This window comes from Chironomus tepperi, unplaced genomic scaffold (genome assembly GCF_022539635.2).
Source record: "Chironomus tepperi strain 1889 unplaced genomic scaffold, CSIRO-AGI_Ctep_v1 contig_223, whole genome shotgun sequence".
In the NCBI taxonomy this organism is placed as follows: domain Eukaryota; kingdom Metazoa; phylum Arthropoda; class Insecta; order Diptera; family Chironomidae; genus Chironomus; species Chironomus tepperi.
The window spans coordinates 755,646-779,817 of NW_027226345.1; the positions used below are offsets into that span (position 1 = coordinate 755,646).

Below are 24,172 nucleotides of genomic sequence, written 5' to 3' on the forward strand. Positions count from 1 at the left end.
TTTATTACCCATCTTGCATCAACTGAAACAAATTTAATGTTGCAAAATATGCTACAAAAAGAGAAGTAGAAACAAACTTTTTTATGAACATGAACATTTTCGCTGAAACATTGAAATGATTCTATGAATGTGGTGTCATTATTTGCCTAACATGGCTCAAACTCATGCTACAGCTTGTGTGAATATTTCTTCCTGATAATTTTTTCACCAGCGCGTGTTGATTCAACGGAAATGATTAACATAACCTTAATGTGGTGAAATTTGTTCTAAATAAATATTTCTTTCGTACTTTTTATGACGGTTAGTGATCTAGATTTGGGTAAAGTGTCGATTGAACTAGTTTAGGTGGCCATGAGCACAAGACACCAGTAAGTATGGCAGTACAATGAATATGAAGGCGAATCCATGAAGCGAGAGCCTTGGATTTATTTTCGTGAATCTTTAAGATCTGTGGAAGCTCCTATCCTCGTGACAGCAAGTGCTAATGGTCCAAAAGATAGAGCAAAGCCGATCCATCTAGAAAAAGCTTTCCTATATATTAATATCACTATAATTCCACCACATATGCCTCTTAATCTACACAGCTTTAAAGCCTTAAAATATTCCATCACAAAGACAAATTTCCCTCAGCAACAAAAAGCTCACATTGCCTCACAAGTCAAAATGAAGAACAATTCACAGCGTGGGGTCATAACTCAAAGTCCCAACTCTACAGCTATCACATCAGTCACGTCAAGCACAGAAAAATTCGCCTTTAATCAAATCTAACCTTGAATGTCTAATAGAATTTCCTTTATATATACAGCAGGAAATAATGAATGAAAGGATGAATAAGAAATTTATATAAAAAAGTTTTTGGTAAATAGATTACACAGTTAGACATTGACTTAGTTACCTATCTCAATGATCATAGGACGAAATTGAAAGTTTTATGGAATAAATAGAAGAAATCAATAGAAATTGTTTAGTATGTCCTGTTGCTATTTCATATTATAATCAAATTCATCATCAAGTTTGTCTATTTACAGCCAAAAGTCACTGAATTGTGCAAAAATTTAACCTTAAAATCGATTTTCGCTTAATTTGAATAATTTTTCATGAAAATGGCATTAACAATTGGCAATTTTTCACAGAATCGAGTGTGCAAAATGGCAAAATATATTTCATTATTTTCAGAGCCTGTTTCCATCTGACATTATATTGTTATGATTATTGTCATTTCCATTTCGTCAATTGATTTATTCTGACAATATGTTGAATAAATAATGAATTGTGTCATTATTGGAAAGAATGGCAAGTGTAAGCTGATGAGTTGATGTTGATGGTAAATTTAATTTCATGAATGAGAGTTTAAGTACATTAAAGCTCGTGTGTGACATAAAAAAGGCTTTATTGCATTTAAAATCGTAAACATAGCAACAATATGTCTCCGACGAGTCTACGTTGTTTGCTTTTTCTATGCTTCATATCCAATCGATGCTAAAATGTACTATTATTACTAGAAAATAACCGGAGGCAGTTTAATGCTGAAATATCTATAATTGAACTGAATCTCGATCCACTACTTTCACTATTTGTGATAAATGAAAGGAAGCAATGTCAGTTTTCAAGGATGTAACATTATGTCATAAATTAATGTCCACATAAGTGACATTTTATCGATTTGTTGTGTAAAAATGGACATTACTGGATCTAAAAATATTTTTTTCCGGCTGCTGACTTTTGTGCGGAAAAACAGGTGGTTTATTTCCATTTTAATGTACTAATGATAGCATGTCACAGCAAAGTTTTCAAAAAACTTTGATTTTAATTAAATTTAATGAATTTTTGATGAAAATGCTTTGTATTATTAATTACCTTGCTTTTGCTGTATATTAATCTGATGATTTGCCGATTGGTGACATTTGCTGCTGTTAAGGTCGCTAAATCACTCACTGAATCACTTAATACTCACTTATTGAAGCTTAAAACTAATTTTAAAATGATTCCAAGATTTAATTTTTCACAAAACTTTCCCGCCAAAAACACTCCAAAATGCAAACAACCAAAATTTCAAAAATTTCCAATAACGGAAATGTCAGTAAAATACGTCAACGATCTTAATTAAACTTTTTCAACCTATTAATGATCATTGAAGCTTCTGTTATCAATTACCATGCCAATTAAATCTATTTCCACATCTCAGCATGTAATTGCGAGAAAAAAAATGTTTTTAATTAAAGTAAGCATTAGAGAGAGAAAAAAAGAAAAGTAAAAATAATTAAAATTCAAAATGGATATGAATACAGCTCTAAAATTAGAAAGAACTTTGGCAGTAATCAAGCCTCATGCTTCTCAACATTATTCATCAATTATTCGTCGGATTCATCTTTCCGGATTTCACATTCTTCAGGTTTTTTTGAGCGGAAATTGATTTGAAATTTCATTCAATTTGACATTGATAAATCTTATTATTCATTCCTGATAGGAGCGCTGCGTTAAATTAAGTGCTGAGCAAGCGGAAAATTTCCTCAAATGTCAGAGGCTGAATGAAAAGAAAAGCAATGAGAAAATCTCAATGGAAATCAAAGAATTAAGTTCTAGTCCGCTTATTGCTTTATGCTTGGCAAAGGAAAATGCAATAAGATCATTGATAGATCTCATGGGACCAGAAGATTGTTCAGTTGCACGAGATAAGGCGCCCACAAGCTTACGCGCATTGTATGGTGATGACAATGGTAATGTAATGAAAAATGCCATACACGGATCAAAATGTGCAAGTGATGCTCAACATGAATTACATTTCTTTTTTTCGAATAGTAAGCACGTAGGATGTTGAAATTTATATTAAAAAAATTACATTCGCAATCTACTTGCAGTGCTTCCTGAAACCATTTCTCGTGACATTGATGATATACACGATTACTTATGCCAGAATATTATTCATCCGTTAACTGATGCATTGCATGAAGTATTGAAAATCAAGCCCGTTGAACCATTGGAATGGATTGCAAAATATATACTTGATCACAATACAAATCAGCCATTGATGCAATCTGGATGTACAGAAATTTTCAATCTGATTGATGAATTGCGAATGGATGTGGAAAATCAAGCACAATATGAGCAACAGCAACAAATGAATGAGAGAAAATTAAATTGTGGATGCTCTATGGTATCAGCAAGCAGTTTATCTTCCTTGTGATTGAATTTCTATTGTTTGTAAATGATTTTTCAGTATAAAATTTCCAGTTAAGCTTAACATTGTTTCTCACTTCTCTTTATGGCAACATTTAAATTGAAAATTGGAAAATGTTTTTCACTCAAATAGGCAAAAAATTTAAATTTTAATCTAAATATAAACTTTTTTGATTGTAAAACTTTCTCATTTGATGCTTTTGGCAATTCAGTAGTATAGAATAGAAAGGAAGAAAGGCTGAGAATAGGATGAATTTCATAAATAAACATACTCAAATATTTTGGTTAAAAAATAAAATTAAAAATTCATTGAAAACAATTTTTCATTAATTTTATGTTTGGTTAAAAAGTTTTAAAGGTAGTAAGGCAGTAAGACTTTTGTCGTGACTTTATTTTGGCATAAATAATTATTTTTAGTTACGAAACTGTGCTGAAAGACCAAGATTTTCAAATTATCTTGTATTTTTTATGAATCCGAATTTATACTTATCTACTTACTGCTTCCTTCCTTCGCTGACTATACAGATCTGTTATGCAAAATCCAAATTTAGATAAAAAAAGCACTCTAAAGTTCAAATTTTAGTTCAAATTATCGAGTAAATTTTAAAAACACTGAATTTGAGTTCAAATATTGAACTTTAAATTTAACGAACTTTGTTTCAAACGATTTTTAGAATTTCAAATTTTCAAACAAGTTCAAAGATAGCAGGACCATATTTTCAAAATAGGTAACTGTTACAGGCAACAACCGTACAATTTCTTAGTAAAGTCTATGGTTTTTCTTGCAAAACAATACAAATTATCAATAAATTGTACGGTTCTTGTCTGTGTCAGGTGTCTGTTTTGCAACTCTGAGCAGGGTTCTGGAATTGAAGGATTTAAAGCCGAACTCGGCATCAACTTAGAATCACACCCACTTGAGTCCGAATTTTTGATCATTTAACCGCTTTATGCATTACTCTTTACCAACTTTTCACATAAATATTTTATCTGTTGTCTCTCATTTCAAATGTCTCGCATAAAAGTCTATCCAAACAGAAAACTTTTGCAAAAAACTCATGAAATATATAAGATAAAATTCAGCAAATCCATCCGCCCACGCAAGACATGGCATTTATTTTGATAAAAATCTTATCTTGGAACATTTTCATATCGGGGGTGGCAAAAGAATCGTGGGAATATTTTCGCCATTCATACGCATGGAAGGGAATTTTCTAAAAAGCAATCATTTTTCATCATTATTTGTTCATAATTTTCAAGCAACGAGGAAATTATCATAATTGAAGTGGGTGTAGTCCCAATTTTCCCAAAAAATAATGTTATATGTTATTGTGTGGGTCGAGAGTTATCAACAATCAGTATAAGAAGTATGTGTGTAATGAGCGATCAGCACAATGCAAGTGAGTCGTTCAACTCAATATAATGCGGATTAAAACTCATTTTTATTTCGACGACAATTTCAATCCCTCCGATTTTATAATTTGCGCAAAATTGTTTATTTAGGCACATCAAATGCGGAAGGAATGATACAAACGGCATGTGTATCACCGACGCTTTGGCATTAATGCACACACAGTGAAAGACTCTCAAGAACTCTTGAGAAAACTCAAATTCTTTGTTTATTAACATTTTTCACACGACATATTTATTATTTTATTTGCATAAATTATATTACTAGGCATCCAGTGCTTAATTTTTTAGTTCCCACCACAGATTCACATAAAAAATTACAAAAGTCCTCGTGTTATTGATCGAGGGACTTAAGCGCATTTTTGACCCAAAGATCAGTAATTGATTAATAAGTCACTTCCAGACCTAAAAAACAAGATCCAGTAAATTCCAGGTCACTTGCAGACCTAAAAAACAAGATCCAGTAAGATCCAGGTCACTTCCAGATCTTGAAAACAAGATCCATGTAAAACTTCCACAAATTTAAGAACTTCATCATTTAAAGGATTTTCAAAATTCAAATCTCATAACGGTAAAAAAAATTCAAACATTGTACACACTGTTAAAACATCGAAGAACATTGAAAAACACTGTAAAACAATGAAAAAACGTGTTGTTGTTGTTTTTATTGCTGTTGTTTATGAAAATGAAAAATTGTTAATTATAGCATTTATGCGTTGATTTGAAACTTTTAAATGCCCGATGCGCCAATAACTTTATGGAACTGATCTTTTAAAACCATTCCGAGCTCTCTACGATGTCTAGATTAAAAGTTTTTATTGGCAGCCGACCGAACAAAGTGTCTTATTAAGCTACCTTTTTGAAAAAAATTTCAAAAATGCGCTAAAAATGAACTCTTATTACTTGGACAAATGAATTCTTAATTGTATAATCACCCTCGAATATTTTTTATTTAACATTTCTTTTCATTATTCTTATTTTATTTTTTTATTTGTTCCTGTCGTCGTCATCTTCACCGTCACTGTGACTGTGTTCATATCATAATTTTTATTCAAATGGAACAAATGGAAAAGAAATTTTTTGGTGTTGCTTGGCTCGGCGCAGTTAGTCTACTAACTGGGGTGTAGTCAGTAAGGTTATCCAAAAGGGGTAACCCTTACTCTAGCAGATTATTACCAAAAGAACTCATTAAGATTTAAAACGGTGAACTCAAATTCAAAATTTAACGGAAGTTCAAAATTCAAAAACAGGTTCAAATTCTGAGCTTGTGCAAGTAAATAAAAAGAATATAAGGGCAAATCTTTTTAAGGTTTTTTTTTGACATTTTAATTTTTTAAGAAAAAAACTCAAAATTTGTTAAAAAAGTCGCAATTTTTGGTTTTTTTATGAAAAATGCTACTTTTCTCTACGTTACTATATCAAATTGATCAACACAGCTGCTTCCTTTAAAAAGTTATTAGTCTTGGAGAGTGTTTCTGAGTTAAATTTACAAATTTTGAAACTTTTAAACTTAATGTTTTCAATAAACCCGAGCATTTTTAAAAAATTTAAATGATACCATAACATTTTCCCTCATTGGATAACTAAATTTTTGCTATTTATGATTTAAATTAGTGCCTAATTAAGAAGATATTTAACAAAAATAGCGTTTCTGAGTTAAAATTCTCCAAATTTTCAAAGCAAAAAAAGTATACAAAATATTTGAAATCTAAATTTCCGTTAGATTAATTCTCCGAAAAATCATTTGTTTTAATTTTTCCAACCCAAAAAGACATTTAACAGCACGTTTTTGAGATATTACATCTTTGTGATGTTTTTTACATCCATATTTATAGTTTTATTAGTATTTAAATTCATAAAACCAAATCAAATTATAGAATTTTTAGCAGTTAGAAAAAAATTTGAAAAAAACAAGTTGAGAAAAATTTTAATTCGATTTTTTGCAGTTCTCTTTTTCTGTAGATATGGCTATAAAAGTTGGCTTTTAATTAAAAACTTTGGGTAAATTTAAATTTAACTGAAGTTCAAAATTCAAAAATAAGGTCGAATTTTGAACTTGTGCAAATATACAACAAGTTTGAAATTGAAAAAAAAAACTAGTAGCTTAGGTCAGTACTATTCAAGCTATACTCTGTGAATCTTCAAAATCTGCCAAAACACGGCAACAAAATTCACACTTAATAGGTGTCTAACTCTAAAAAGTTTGAGAAAAACTGACTTCGGGGTTTTGCTCTACATACCTTTTCTGACAAAACCCCATGAATCCCCCTTACTGGTAAAATAAGTTCCGCTTTAATTGAGTGCCCTTGAATAAAATTATCATTAAATGCGCACATAACAAATGAACGACTAAGTACATAAGATCATCACAACATACAAATTGCTCCGTGATGTGTGAAAAGAAATTTATATTCTTGCATTAATTTGGGTGCAATATGTTGCTTGAATTCTGTCGTTCCATGGTTGGACGAATTTTAAAGTTTTGTGCTATATGGGAATCTATGTTATGTGAGCATTCAGTATGATGTTCATTGAAGAGAGCGAAAGGGAACGATAGAACAATAAAACTTTCTGTTATTGTCCTTTCTTATACTGTAAATTTCATGATGTTGATCCCTATTCAGTTTTTTGAATATGCGATGTTATTTATTAAGGGAATGAGAGTGTCATTTGGATGAGTTTTTTGTATGTATTAATGGCGCATTTGTTTAAAATATTATTGGAATTACGTGCTTTCTATTGATTTCTATGAAATATTGTTTCCTATTTTGGATTTAGAAGGTTTTTAGCGTGAATTTTACATTTTTGTAATGAAATTTTCAGATTTTAGCATTTAACGTATTTTTAAAATTTGAATTTGAACTTCTCTTATTTTCAAATTGAAAAGTCCGTTAAAAATTAGATAAACTCAAATTAGAAAATATCCTTTCATGCCAGCCTTAATTTAAACCATTGCACTAGCTTAATGAAACACATCCGTTCAAATCAGACAAACTGCCAAAAGTAGCGATATCATAAACAGGAAAAGATCAAAAATTTCACAAAAAATACCTCTACATGCAAGCATATTTTATGGTAATTAAACTGAAGGTGCATCATCAGCATGGTCTTTTCTATCTCTCCCCCCTCTATAACTTCTTCCTTGTTTTATATCCATGAGAAAAAAATGCGGTCGATGGGAATTTTTTGTTCATGTTTCATGATATAAGCTATTCAAGTCTCCCTATTTTCATCTTCATTTGCTTACCTTACTTAATGTGCTTCCATAAAATAATATAAAAGGAAGAAGATGAGTTGATTGAGAAATTGTAAGACGAGGATAGAAATAAGGAAGTAAACAAAACGTGGAAAGGGGAAGTTAAATAAATGACTTTAAGAAGCTGCTGTATGCAATCAGAAATGAGAAAAAGTTGATACAATTATAAAGGATGAGAAAAAGGACAGGAATTCTACCTATGGGAAAAATTGATATTGTCCTGCATCGGAATTTATATTATTTTCTCATTCCCATCATGAGATATTTTTTCACGTGGGATTTTGTATAAATTCCCGTGAGATTTCTTATTCTATAGTTTCAATTTCAATTTCAATTGACCAAAATGTAAATGAAAACGAAATGTAAAGAGTGAAAATTCCCATGCTCAGGTCATTAATTTTATTTTCACTTGAAAAAATGCTTAAGTTGGAATTAGCATCAAGTACAAATAGTCTTTTATAAGCGTAATTAAGTATTCGTTATGTATATAGGTATTTAAATTATAATATGATAATTGATGGGCAATTTTAATATGATAAATGCCGTTACTGATTTGTAATTGATCAACTTACAATTCACAGTTCATTGGATTTAAGTGTTTGGGGGTCTTCGAACTGAATAATGCAGATTTGATCAAATTTGATCTAAAATTCGCAATTTTCAAGTTCAAATTCAAATTTTTGTCTAACGGAAATTTTAGATTCAAATTTTCAAATCTCAACAGTTATTCAAACCGAAGACCCCCAAATAGTTCAACTCAATTCACTCAAAAATTCTCAATATTAAAATTTTTTCTCTAACGGAAATTTAAGATTCAAATATTCTAAATTAAACAATTATTCAAACCGAAGACCCCCACATAATTCTAATCAAAGTCCTCAATTTTTCCAAATTCAAATTTTTTCCTAACGGAAATTTCAGAATCAAATTTTCAAAACCCAGCTATTCAAACCGAAGACCCCTTAACACTTAAACAGAAATTTCTGATCAATTCAACTTATAAAAACTTAACATCAAAGGCTTCCTTAATATGTGAATCTGAGATCAAATACATTTACAGGCATTAGCACTTCTCCCATCTATTTTGAATTCAAGAGACTACATCAAGGCAAAATATTGATTATTTAATTTTCACACCATTACCTTTTTGAATTGACACAGATATTGGCTTTAGCAGGCTATAAAGGCATAGATACTAATATGAAAAAAATGTATGTCAGAAGTGCAATAGAATTTTTTATCACACGATGTAATTATAAATGTGTGTTGTGTGCTGTGCAACCACAAACTGTGCCGCTACAGCAACAATAAATGAAATTGGAATTACATTCGTCTTATAAAAAATTCTTTTATGACGACATTTTGAACGTAACATAAATTTATGTTCGGTCGCAATGTTACGCAATTATCGATATATCTATGCTTGTTATACACATTCGATACCCGCTGCTAATAAACCTTTTTTTTATATTTTTAGCTGATTTTCATTGGAAATTGATGTGTTTGTTTATTCATTTTGCACGGATTGTTTGTTGGATGGTTGGCTGTGTATTTAAGACTTTGTAGATCAACAGATTCATTGATTTGATCATGTCCAATAAGTCAATTTCTGGAAATTCAATTTTCAAGTCTTTGTTTACAAAAATATTTGTGAATATTTTGATTATTTTGAGCTGAATCTTTGTCAAAATATTGATCTTTACTTGCTAAATACTTAAAAGATTAAGATTCAACAGATCCAGGAATATAAATACTGATGCAAAGCAACAAATTTGAAAAAAGCAAGTCTGAGTCATTCAAAATTTGACAATTTAACTTCCAAATAAGTCACAAACTACTTTAATTAGTCTAATTTAAATCAGTTCCGTTCAATACAAATAATTCATGAGTCATTCCATTAAATAGACCGGCAAAAAATGCGCCCAAAAATTTATCCACATCAATGACCTTCCACACCAACTTTTTTGGCCTCGATTAACAAGAATTTGTTTTTCTTCATTTCATTTCAAATTGGAAGTGCATTTGTTTATACTTACAACGAACCGAGCCTTATTTGCCACTGAGTTGTGTATTACTATCACATATAAACCATCTGTCAATCATTAATGACGATTGTGTGCTATATGACTTACCTGTCGACTATATAGAATGCATACACACAAAGGGAGTAAGCCATGTACTTTATGGATTTTTTTTTTTGTCGTCTCTGTCTTCCTCAATATTATTTGAGTGTCTACGACAATGCGATGATGATGATGGGGAAATTTTTACGGCAATGAATATTTCATTCTCACTCTTGATTCTCCTTTGTGATGCGTACAGGAATTAACATTGTAATTGTTAATCAAATAACAGCTAATACGATGACAGCAATATAATCATTAAGCACATGATGAATCAAATTAGATCTTAAGAATTAAATGAATCAATAAATAATATTGACTATGATAAAGAAATTGCAAATTCATGTCCAATAGACGCAGACATGCCCATAAGAGAGCGAATATATTTTTAATCTCATTTGAATCACCCTGCAAATTTATTTTGTTATTCGTCTATGGATGAGGTTCAATATTTAAGCCATACAAGCGTATATGCATGTATTTCCAATATCAACGTATTTGAGGATTGGTTCCATAACGTATTTTTTTTTACTCACTCTCTTAGCTCTATTACTTATTATGAATGAGTTGGTTGAACGCGCATTTGTATATTTCTGTGGGAATAGTCGTTACAAAATGTATGTGAAGAGTAAGGTATGATGTTATTCATTAATGCTTGGGTAGGGTTGAGTGATGTGTTTTGTTGGTTTTTTAATTGCTTACTGGATGTTACTGGATCTTTGGGGTGTTGTCAAATGATCAAATTTGGCTAAATTATCCAAGAATTCTTCCAAAATCAGCATCGGAACTAAAGATCATCAATAATATCCATTAATTACCATCCATTCCAAAACACAGTCCCCAACCCTACACTCACAACACAACAAAGAATCTACAAATTACGATCGTATGCAGCAACACAAACACATTCAAAGAATTAACGTATTTTTTTCTCTGTCTAAACCTTGAATCATACACAACATTTTTTGTTTAAGCCATCAAACAGTTTTAACAGCTCGTCGTGACAACTGGCTGTTGCCAGTGATTTTTTTTCTCTCAGTTTTGCAAATCTTTCATCGTCTTTGTTTCTCCCCGTGCGGATTTTTTTTGTTGCTCATCGCCAATTTAAAGTGCCGTCATTCCAATAACGATATCTTATCAACTTGTGGATTTTTCATTGTCGTGTGAATTGGATGTGTAGTTTAAAGTTTTTTTTTGTATAAATAATGAATATTTCGAAAGATATACAAAGTGATAAGTGTAAATGCTGTATGAAGGTCTAGCAAGAAACATAAATTAAGAAAAAAGAAAAGAAGGAAGAAAAAAATTAAAAATAGCTAATACCTGTAAAAAGATCGCTCCAGCCTCTGCAGGTTGAGTAATTGAGTTTCTGTGCTGCAAAAAAAAATAAGAAAAAAATTTGTAATTGAAAGTGAGTTAAATACACAAACAAGGCAGTAAATGTATATACAGTGAGTAATTAAGTGCAAGTGCTTATTAAGTATTGTCTTTTTGGATATACAATCGTGGATATACGAAAAAGGATACGAAACAAAAAGGAAGCTAATAATTGTCAATTTAAAAGAGAAAATTTGAGGTGTTTAGGTCTTTAAAAGGAAGTTCTAACACAGCAATTGACCCTTAGACTACTTCCATGTTACCACATATACATGCAGTCGTGAGAACTTAACTGGTAAATATACAAAATTCATAGAAATAATCGGCACTAAGCTTCAATTAAATGGAAATAGACGAAATGAACGATTAAAAATTGTTTGAATCGCAGTAATCATATCTTAAAATGATCTCATTTGCTTAAAAAAGCAATCAAAGAAACGAATTTCCAAAAATAAAAGAATGATTAAGAAGAGGTTTTTTTCATTTTAAATGAAATTCCAGCATTTCTTCTTCTTCATCATCCGACTGTTGCTTGTTGCTGTTTAAGAGTCTCAGCACAATGGTTATATACCCGGGAAACAGGTTTTTGGAAGTCTTTTTTTGCTTGAATTATAAAAAAACAACATTTTACGTCGAAAAAGATCTCTGGAATTACAGTGAAAGTTCTTCGCGTGGGAATGATATCATGCAAAATGAATGTCCACAGTTATGCATTGTCATGACATCCCTTTCGGACAGAAGAGAGAAAAAATGTTTGACAAAAGCATTTCCTCAGAAAATGTCAGTGATTCTCAGTGCTTTGTTGTGTATTTTTTTATATACAATTTAAAATTCAAATTGGTTGGTTGTGCCATTACCCTTCAGTTCTTCATCGTCATAGTCTTCTTCATCATCATCGTTATTCCTCCTTTCCATCTCCGTCTTTTTGATTCTTTCATATTCCAACTTCTCTCTGTATTCAGACAATAAAGAACGTCCAAGAGAGAAAAAAATCAGAAATTATTATAAATTTATTCTTATTAATTTCATCATCTCAAATTCTGCTGGTGCCTGAGAAATGAAATTATAGTGAACGGCAACAGTTAAAGGAGAAAATTCATCCACGCTTCAAATTCATATTTTTCTATATAGTTATTTCGATTACTGTTATTAATGAATAAATTGTTATTATACTCCAGAACATAAATAATTCAGCAGATTCCTTTCATTTCATGGTCATAACTATGTGTTGTCTATTTATTTTTGAAATGATGATTTCAATCGATTGGCTATCGATGTAATTCCGAGAATATGATGATGATACCATTGGCGTGACGAGACAATACTTTTCTTGTCTAATCCGTTCACGTATTTTAAGTTGAATCACTGAATACACAAACAGTAAATTTTGGACGAAGTCAGGTTTTTACAGCCAATAATAAGAAAAACTTTTTGGATTTATGAATATGCCGATTAACTTGCAATTAACCTCAAAAATATTTTCTAAACAATTCAACTGCTGTTGTTGAGATAATTCATTAAAAGGCATATCAATCAATGAAAGTGTTGCTGTCTATAATCTCTGCACGTTCATTAAGACAATGTTGCAATACTTTTTCATGACTCTCTTGTGAAAGGTTTACCTTAATGTTAAATGCGTTTTTTAACTCTCACCAAAACTTCCTAAAGCAACCGCAATTGTAATTGTAATAGCAAGGCACCCATTATTTTGAAGCTATATTAACTCAATTAAGGTCAGATTTGCAGAAAAACAAGAGCAGTGATTCTTGATAGAAAGTTTTTGTTATTTTAGTGAATTTGATTTGAATCTGTTGAATTTTAAGATCTGATTTCTAGTAATCTAATTCAGTTTCTAAGTTGTAATCTTGTTGCTGTATCTAGAAGCTTGAATAATATCAAATAAACACGATAAATTAATCAGAAACTAATAAATAATTGAAATTTGATGTAAACAATTTGAAAGCTCGCTGAATACTGCTGAATTGAGTTGAATTTGTGAAATTCAAATTCAAAATTTCCGTTACAAACAAAATTTAACATAAAACTAAATTCAATTAATCTAAATGCAATTCAAACTCAAAATCCAATCAGAAGCACAATCAATCTATTAATCCACACCAGTTGACAACAAAGCCATATCAACAGCATATTTCTTGGCATAAACCATAACGTCTCTTTATCACAAAAACACAGTAGGATAGAGATTTAAGGTTCCTTATCATGATTTCCATTGAATATAATCACATATCATCTACAGTATCTGTACAGACGATAAAAAAACCTTTGTTCCATCCTCTCTTTTTTGTGTTATGATAAAAATGTCAGACGAAAGAGTAAAACCATAAAACATTCTTCTTCATCTTCCATTTTAACTTGTCTAATGTGACACTTGAAAATTTTTTCTCCTTTGTGGATGTACATTTTGCTCTTGGTAATACAGTCAGATGATATAAATTGCTGCAGATGAGATTAAATCAAATCTTTCTTTGGTATCTACATATTAAGCTATTGCATGCTTCATACTGAGCGTAATTAAATGAATTAGAGGAATTTACCAAGTCAATGTAAATCACACGTAATGCTGGATTTATATCAATGTAAATACCAGAAAATGATAAACAGATAATAAATATCATTTGCATTATAAAGTCAGTACACAACAGTAGCATAATTTGTGACCGCAATCAAAGTTTAAGTGTCAAATATTTGTTAGACTAAAAATAAAGTCAAGAATGTTTGTTATCATGATGGATAAAGACACAATAACAGTCAAAAGACGTCAGCAGTTAAGGTAGACCAAGACATATTATTTGAAGATTTCTTTTATCTTGCTTTATATCATTAAAGTCAAAGTCTTATAGACTGCGTATACAGTTTAATTATATTGCGGATGTTTTGTGTGCAAATAAAGTAAGGTCTTATCACATTCTATGGACGGGACTCATGATACTCTACCCTTTTTTTTTTGCTTCTAATATTCCATCCACGTTATACATCTTATAAATCCTTTAATGCTTTTATTTTTCTTGAAAAATATTATTTCATCTCAAATATATTAATACACTTATCGCAGCGCACATAAGTGTATGCTTTATCCCATAAATTGTTATCAGACGTAAACGAATTGTAGCTATAAAACAACATTTACAACAACTTGATTGTACATTCAAACGTGATGTCCCTTAAAAGTTGTGGATTCTCTCAAAAACAAATACAAGGCAGACTGCGTAGGATCACACAAAATAAGATATTTAGCACTAACAATGATTCATCGACAACTGTGTAAATATTTATAATCGGTCGATGACGTATTATTTATTATTTTCTCTTAGTTGGACTTAATTCCGACTGATGTTCAGTCCATGACACAGATTTTTTTCATGCTTAATGTGTGGTAAGCATGAGTCATCGAAGTGGTGATTGGGATTAATCATGTTATTAGAATGATTACTAGACTTTAAAGACTTTCCGGTAGAATTGGTCATAAATGGGAAGTTTTGATTATTTGGGGACATTCTGAGTGGTTTTTTGTTGGAATTGGATTCTAGTAATGATCATTTAACGGTTAATCATTGAGAGTGCAATAGGAAGAGAGTTACAACAAGCCTTTGTTGTTCCAGTGGTTGAATAAACCCCGATAGCTCAGTGGTAGGGGCAATCGACCCAAATTCGACCAGAAATCATAGGACATGGGTTCGAGTCCCACTCTGGATCCATTATTCGAAACTATACCTTGTCTGTCAGTTTAACATTGTTGTCATTAGTGACGTTGTTGCTTCATATGATCACCTGATCATCACTCAACCTTAACAACCGTCCATGACTCATTCAACCTCAATAACTGGATCAACGACAGGAGATCTTCAATAATTATCTTTGATTTACCTCCAAGTGTCAATATTGATCTATGACAAATTTCCTAGACTCACCTTGAGTGTTGATTCTTCAAATATGATAGCTAACACACCATGGAATTCCATTTGTTATATGATCACCTTCAATTATCTCAAAGGTTCAAAAAATGTAATCGATTAATGAGTTTTTCCCAAGCATATATACAGTCTATCGTCTTTGTTTACGATAATGATTCATTTCAGTTATTGTTAATGGCAAATAGCGATATAATAATTGTTCTGACTGGATAGCATGTACTTATAAATACATTTAAGAATGCTGAAAAGCCTGTTTTTTTGTTTCAAATGTAGAATGCAGTATAGTTATGATTAAGCTCCATCTCTGTCACTCTCATACACAATACTATTTTTTTAATGTATTTTCTTTGTTTTGCTACGATTTGTAAGAAAAGACACTTTATATCACCCTTGCTGCTGCTGCTGTTGCTGTTTTGCTCTCGAATAAAATTCAGCATGTAATCTCCCTATGCATTCAGGTTTTCTTATTCGAAAAATATGTACAAATGAAGGAAAGAAATCACGAAAGATGAATTTAAACTTGATTTCAAAATAGTTTTTATTTTCTATTAAGCTACTATGAGCAGCTCGCTGTTGCTTCAGATTTTATTAAACTTTGTGGTGCGATGAGTTATTTTTGAATTTTCAAACTGTCAAAAAAATTTTGAAATTTTTAAAACGTCAGAAAAATTTGAATTTAAAATGACCGTTGAGAAATTTAATCTGGCAAATTGAAGGTGGATGCTTATGCAAGCAGCAAATCTCACCAAATCAAGTCATTCGCTAATGAACTTTCCCAGCTTTCAGGTATGCCTTAAAAAGACATAGTTTAGACACAACTGCCTTAGATTATGCGAAAGTAATGTTTTTCTCACTCGGTGATTTTGCACAAAAATATAAATGAAATTTTTTTCTCCAACCTTTCTTGTCGCTTTGGTGGTTTTGTGGAATTTTGAATAGTTTTTTTTTATGTCTGTATTATTCATACAGAAGTGTCATGCTACATATATCTGTCTACATGGCAGCAAAATACTCTTTGGTACATTTATTTTCATTTGAAGAGTTTTTAAATTTATTCATAAAGAATTAATTCACATCCACATAAAATGAACATTCATGCTGTATATTTGTAATTGACAGACGTGAAGAGCCAGCCTGACACTTGTGTGGAATTATAAAAGAACAGAATTTTTATGTGCAGAAAATTCAATTCAATTCTAAATAGAAAATTCATGACTTGATAGTTTAATTTATTTTATCAATGTCTATGCCTGGACGGTGTCTCTTGTGTACTAGCCATATTCAGTATTTATGCTTGCTCATAACTCTCTCTTTTCAACTATATAGCATATTATTCGTCCTGAAGATTAATCACTCTCATGAGCTGTGCATAAACAATGAAGTTAGCCTTGAATGAAGTTCTTATAAAAGAAAAAAAATAAAAATTAATCATGAAAATAGCCGAGCATGCAATTTAACTCCTAGTGCTGCACACTTCAACAGCACAAAAGACAGAAAAAAAAATAAAATTCAATATAAACAACGGATGACTGACGGTGATTTGACTACTAACTTGTTTGAATGTGAAAAAAGAATTAAATTGTTCAGCAATAAATGTCGTCATATTTATCCAATATTTATTCAATATACATAGCTTAAATGCAAATTTTAAAGATATTAAATTCTCAGATGAAGCAATTTATTGAGTTTCCTAGAAGAGATTCTGACTCAATCATCTGAATATTATTTATTTTCCTATTTTACATACTCAAGCAGTCAACTGAGATTTAATTTATGTGATATTTGATCAATTTTCTTTGAATTTATGCTGCTTATGTTGTTTGAAATTGGAAGTTTATAAAATTAGCCTCGCAGTTAAGCTGCAGTTATTGATTTTCAGTAATTTTAAAGTATTAATCTAGCACATAATTCAATAAAAATTCAACCTTACAGCAGGATTTAAAGTTATTCAGCTATTTGAGCAATAATTCAGCTGCAATTTAACTCATTCTGCAATTATTCAGTTCATTTTGCAGCATTTCAGCTCATTAAGCAGCAATTCAGCTCATATATGTAGCAACAGTTTATTTAATTCTGCTGTCATTCAGCTCATTTTTCAGCAATTCAGAGGAAATTTAGCCAAAACTTCATGTTAATTCAGCTAAAACAGAATCAATTCAGTTTATTTATAAACAATTCAGCAATAACTCAATAACAATTCAGCTAAATCGACAACAACTTATCATATTTAGCAAAATATTAAGATCAATTTACATATTTAGACTAAATTCCTAGCCCTTGAACCTTCATCACATCTTAATACTTCCGATATCATCCACTTCATCACTCAATTGTAACCCAAACCTAACTGCCACAAACCAAATAAAATTTTCAACAAATAAACTCATCAGAATGTTATGCAAAATGATGTTTATTCAACCCCGCAGTACTTACTTTTTACTCAAAATGTATGATGAATGATGAAGAAGTGTAGCTCGATGAATTGTTATTGAATTTTATTATCGGCAACAAAAAAATGTATATGAAGGAAATTATCCCTTTAGGATGTTGTCTATACTCGATGCTTCGTAGCATTTCGAATGCAAATTGAAATAAAATAAAAAGATTTTCCCATTTTGGTGCTGATTGAGCTGTTATGCGAAATCCTCGTGGCAATATAAATTGATTTTTAATGATCTTAAGACAATGGAAAATGTCAACTGATTCGAAATCAATTGATTGGTTGACAATTGAAGTGATTTGATTCTTGTCTAGAAATTCTTAAATACATTGGAGTTTATTGTCCACAAACAGAAAGTAATATGATATTCTATTAGACATAAGAATGCCAGAAATGGATGAGTCAGACAATATATTCTATTTGTGTGGTGCTTACTGTAGATTGCATGTGAATATAGTGTTTCCAGTTTTTATGTTGTATAAAATCAGACAAATACCTTTGCATGTCATGAGACAATAGATGGCCGTGCCGAACATGTGGTAAACTTTATGGATTTTTTTACATTTTTACATTATTGTCTGCATAGAACATTCTTTTTTTCATAAAAACCAGGCATTGTTTTGGTTAAGTTATTTTCGTATTGAATTCTAAATTAATATGTTTTAATAACAAATGACAATAGGAGCAATAACACAAATAATAATGGTAATAATGATGTTTTTCCTCGAAAGTTCATTCGCTTTAAAAATTTTCTTCTATTTATACTGTTGCTGCATGTTAAAAATATAAGGCTGACTACCACATTATAAAAGAAATTAATGATTCAGATGATTTTCTATAAAATGTTGTTGATCAACAACGGGACAGAATATTAAGTAATTCAGCCATGCAGCAAAAGTTTTAACACAAAAATGATGAAATCTTTTCCGTTTTGAAAAATAATAAAATAAAGGTATTCAGAAATTGGCTGGTTTGAACGGATGTATATGAAATAATTTGGCAAAATTTAAGCTTAATTGTGAATTCAGACGAATCCTGTATAATCGGTTCATTCCGCTGAATTCAGAAAGTTTAAATGAATTACTCAAATTGTGTTTACTCATCTGAATTCAGCTCATTTGAACGATTTCTGCAAATTAAGTTCATTCATTTGAATTCAGCAGACTCACCACATTTGATTGAATTCAGCAAACTCAGCACTTTTACCTAATTTCAGGAAACTTAGCAGTTTTTACTTAGTTTAGCAAATTCAGCACAATTGACTGAATTCAAAAAACTTTACTAAATTCAACAAACTCACCACATTTAACTGAATTCAGTCACTCTAACCTCATTCAGCAAAGTAAAATTTTCAAAAATTCCTTCTTATTTTCCTGATTCTTACTTGTTTCTTGTCATCACATCCACAAAGTTTCCTCATTATATCTCAGACTGGTTCTTTTACGATCTTTGTTAACTCGTTTATTGCCTTAAAAACGAACACTTAGCAGATGAACAATTATAAAAAAAAAGGTTTATCGATGAAAAGAAATTACTCAATTTGCGTGAATGGCAATAACAGGCGTAAGAAGGCAACAAAAATTACAAGAATAAGCAAGTTATAAAATGAAAATGAGAGACGAGTCGCGTCAAGGTCAATGAATTTATCTTCCCGCTTATAGTATACTCAAATGTATAATAAAAATCTTCTTTATTTTCCATATTTTTTCGGCGTCTAAAGAATAAGAGATTTTTTAAAGATGGTTATTGAAGAGATGAGTTGCGAAAATCACGAAATGCGATAATGATCAAAAAAGTTTAAAACCAAAATTTCATCATCATTATCATCCTCATTACTATTACTATTCATAAGTAATAAGCATATTATGAATATCAGGTTTTCTTGCTTTGTTGTTGTCGCTCTATGCTGTTTTTATCATTTTATAGATCAACACTGCGATCATTCACCTCCCATTTGCTATCCACGCTCGAGTAAAAACATGAGCTATGGTTTTGCCTATTTACCTTACTGATGGTGTTTGGTTTTTCAACATTATTCAATTTTTATGTTTACGCATATAAAATTTGAAGTGTTGCCTCACCTTCTTCATGTCGATCGTATGAAGTAAGGATTGCTTTAAATTGAAAAACATATTTCTCCTTTCTCTATTTGCTTTTTTTCATACCATACCAATCACACAAGTGAGATTATTGTACTTTTTTGAAATTGATTCCTTCTTACTTTATCACAATATGCTCTTCTCAAAAAGTCTATGCATATATACATATTGATTGTCACAAAAGCTTTTTTTCTTTAGAAACCTAATAAAATGTAAATCAATTTTTCTTTCCTTTCTTCTCGACTTTTTCAAAGAAGTGCCTATCACCGACAATAACATTTCATCTTTTTACTTCCTCTTGAACTCACGATGTTTTTTAAAATGTGTCATGACGTTCAAATATACTTGTATCTTTTACATTTACGTGAGTCTTTAATTAACAATTTGTGAAAACGGAATGTTTGTTAATGCGTGAGAAAAACAAAACGATTACGTACATATGCAGTTATGTATATTTGAATATGTTTTTAAAAAAATCAATAGTTTGTTGTGTTGAGTTCAGAGTTACTGAATAAAGCTTTAATGACATGGTTGGGTGAAGAATGCTGAATTGGGTGAATAAAGCTTAATTAGCTAAATTGGCTCAAAAGTTCTGAATTGTTTGAAGATTGATGAACAAAGCTGAATTAGCTCAATATTGCTGAATTGGCTGAAGATTGATGAGTAAAGCAGAACTTGCTGAACTAGCTCAAAAGTGCTGAATGGGTTAAAATTGATGAGTAAAGATTATTTAGCTGAATTGGCTCAAAAGAGCTGAATTGGCTGAAGATTGATTAGTAAATGTTAATTAGCTCAATTGGCTCTAAAAAGCTGAATTGACTAAAGATTGATGAATAAAACTGAATTGTCTGAATAAAACTAATTTGCCTTAATAATGTAAAATCAGCTCAATTTCCAAACTATGCTGAATATTGAGAATTAAACACTCAAATCCAAATCAAGTTCAACATAAAAGAACTTCCTCGACTCACGAGACCTCACACAAAACCGTTTAACACCATTGTCATAATTAGGAAGAAAGAAGTTTATCTTTACGTATAAAAAGCAACTCAATGGTTTGATTAAACTACCGACATTCCTCACTAAGTTTATGAGAATTGAAAAAGGTTGCCGATAATAAGTTATTTTAATAAACATGCAGCGTAATTAAATATTGTGTCATTGCTTTGTATTTCTTTGTAGTCAACAATAGAAGTATGGCTTTGAAAGCTATAAAATAAAGCAAACTGTCACATGCCACAATCATAAGTACTAAATTTTTATATAGCCTTAAGATACACAGCGTTAGTTCCCGTATTCATTATGACCTTTGAATGTGCGTGCTGTTGATGATACGGAACGAGAATCAAGAGCATATATGAGTTAATGTCCGACTGAATAACTTTTTTTAAAAAATAATTTGCGATATGATGATGTAGGCGTAAAGTACTTTTGATATTCTTGCGTTGTCTGCTATTTTTATGACGTCAAGTATGTGTGAGAATAATTCCTCATGTGATGAAATTTATTACTATTTGGAAATGTTCACAGTTTGTTTTGGCACATATGAATCATAATGTTTGATCTACAAAAAAAAGTTTAAAATGTATTTGGCATTTCTGATGCATGACATGAACCATCAAAATCGATAGAATTCTTAAACTGTTATTTTATAGCCTGAAAGTCACCCACAAAAGATTTACAGCTACGCCATTAAGTCTCACCGCATTCATTGCTGGATACATCATGCCAAGTCATTTTCATTTCTCTAAGTAGAAGCAGAAGGACATAAAGTGGATTCTCATTGATTGATGAGCATCAAAATAGGCTTTTGCTAGATGATTTTTTATGGCATGGCGCAATGTGAAGGCGTCAGTCCTTAATTCGATGCCAACATTCCATATACTTTCGATTTGCCTTAAGCAAACTCTCATTTCCGTTTGTCCATTGTTTACGCAAATCTTCTTTTTAATTTGGTTGTCTTGACAGACAATATGATACACAATTTCAATTATGACAGCTTTGAGTAATAAAGTGAGCAAGTGATGGGCACAAAATCACGTTGATTTGATGTTGTAAACATTGTTTTATTACATGAAATTAGATCCAGTATTAAGGAAGACACTGAAAATCTCTAAATGAATTTTTTCTCACAATATCCAATTTGTGAACATCTGTTAATAAATTTTTACTCGCTTCCTCTCAATAAATTGATTCAATTCATTTTCAAATATCCTACAGCACTAACTAGGCGAGTCAGTATCTTTTTTTTTAATTTCCCGCGTATATCCATAAATATTCATTTTTTGTGTCACAATTGAGTTTGGAACGCGATCTGTCAGGAATTCAATTAAAAAGCGTCGTACAGCATCAAGCGATAACAAGCCGTTTTGTGAAGGGGGATTTCTCTCTTTCTTTTAATTTTTTATTGCTTCCTACAATCAGAACTCGAGAAATTTAATAACTTTTTATGGAGTTAGTAAATCAAAATATTAAATCATTTTTAAAATAGTCTTGTTGTGACAAATACTTGTGCATGAAACATATTTTTTCATTATTAAATTATCTTATGGGGCGTTTAATTTAATGCATATGTGGTTATTACTTTCTATAACATGCTCTCGGTAATAAACTGCTTAAGAAAATAAATACTGTAAGTAATGAAAAATAAACATATTAAGAAAATTAAATTGACTCTTTGTACGATGTTTAGTTTATCGTAAAATATAATTTGACTGAACCAGTTGACCTAATGAAATATTAAGCTAGTTTAGAGTTAGTAACGGAGCTGGTAAATTTGGAAATATTACAGTTCAGCTGATTTTGCATTGGTTTGTTTATGAAATAATTTCCTTACCATATTCTCACCTCAATCTTGCTCAATCTGTTGTGTTTTGTGCTACAATCTTGTACATTAGGTTTATGATCTAGTTAATAATCCAGTTGTTGATTAATATACTACAATTTACACTTTATACACATTAAATTGAAATATCTTGACTTTCTTTGTTTACAAAAATTTTCACCAAAATTAATTTCAACACAGAAAATTCAAATAAATTTAAACCGTTAAAAAACAATCAGAATTAAAAAACGGTCAAAAAAGCCATTAAGCCTCAAATTCCCTCAAAAACAATAAAGCAAGCCATAGTCCATTACGTAAATGACCTTGCAGCTATAAAGCAATTAAAAACAATTTAGGATCCATTCATTGTTTCGGCATCAATTTATCAATATTTGGTTAGACAGTCTCAGATATCCAGTTAAATGTCTAATAGACGCAAACTTGATTGAAATTAATTTAATATAAAAGTTGTGTGTATGAGATCAACATGAGGTTAATTGATTACTATACATCAAGTAACATCAAAAGGAATCTCGTCTTCATCATTCCGTGCAGTTATTTTTCATTTTTAATAACAATAGAAGGAGATTGAATCTCTTATATTAGCATTATATAACGTCCGCGAGAGCACTTTATGCTGCAATGTTTATTAATAAGATGAGAAGCTAACGAGTGTGATTTAATAACATTTCACTAGCACATTTCACGGTATGCTGATTATGATTTATGTGTACATTTCAATTAAGTGCTTTAATTGTTTAATAAACGCAAGTTTATTAATTTCATTGGCATATTGTGTATAATTAATCATACAAATCCATCAATTGAAAATTAGCAACAAACTAGTGCTCGGGTAAATGACATTTCGCTTTCTTCTGTACACATAATATAGATCTCAGTCGTAGTTATATCAATGGTAATTATGACGATAAAAAGTTTTTCAATTAAAGAAACTTTAAAAATTGTCAATTGTACTTTCAAAACTACTTTCTCAAATCTGACTTCCATAATTGACATTTTTCTTCATTTTTTTTTTTTTTTGAAGTGCAACTTAAATAGACGATTCGGGTAATGACAAGTCAAACGACTTTAAAGCGTCAGTTTTGTATGGTTTCATCACTAATAAGGTTGGTTTGAGAGGAATTTGAAGTTATGAAACTTTTTGTCGGTTAATTTTGGAATTTAATGGCATTTTTTGCAAATTTAGAAATTGGAACTAATCCGAAACTAATATTATTCAGATCTGTATCTATCTGAGCGGCAACATATTCACAAGGAGTAACCTACGTTTCCATATTAACAACTACACTTTGGGATTCCTTGATGACCCAATAATGCCTTTTTGTTAGAGTTCAATCAAAATTGCAGACCTGCATACTATGACCAACTATAAGATAAAGTACAAATCTGCAGATCCACGCATCTAAAAACCAGGAAATGCAGTCCAGCAGTTCTTGTCCAAACCATATTTGTTTTCAATCCATTTCCCAATGTAATTTACCACTCAGTGTATCTGACATGGTCACTGATGCAT

At 30.7% G+C, this 24,172-nt stretch overlaps 2 protein-coding genes and 1 long non-coding RNA gene across 4 annotated transcripts in view; 2 read left to right on the top strand and 1 right to left on the bottom strand.

Moving 5' to 3' along the window:
- Positions 1-24,172, top strand: part of numb (NUMB endocytic adaptor protein) — a 46,314-nt gene that overhangs the window by 7,467 nt on the left and 14,675 nt on the right. Inside the window, exon 1 of one of the 2 annotated variants that reach the window (XM_070640759.1) lies at positions 10,937-11,638. The exons of the other annotated variant lie outside the window; for it this stretch is intronic. The gene's annotated coding sequence lies outside the window, so the exon portion shown is untranslated. Of the gene's footprint in view, positions 1-10,936; positions 11,639-24,172 lie in introns of those variants that run through there. 2 annotated transcript variants of the gene reach the window in all.
- LOC139091089 (nucleoside diphosphate kinase homolog 5-like) lies at positions 2,501-3,188 on the top strand. The gene is made up of 2 exons (XM_070641027.1): positions 2,501-2,798; positions 2,859-3,188. The coding sequence occupies exons 1-2, from the start codon at positions 2,558-2,560 to the stop codon at positions 3,182-3,184; spliced, it is 567 nt and encodes a 188-aa protein (XP_070497128.1). The 5' UTR covers positions 2,501-2,557; the 3' UTR covers positions 3,185-3,188.
- Positions 9,712-10,240, bottom strand: LOC139091082 (uncharacterized). Its single transcript, XR_011544486.1, has 3 exons — positions 9,976-10,240; positions 9,880-9,917; positions 9,712-9,812 (listed from the first exon to the last, which is right to left on the bottom strand). It is a non-coding gene; the product is annotated as an uncharacterized lncRNA (long non-coding RNA).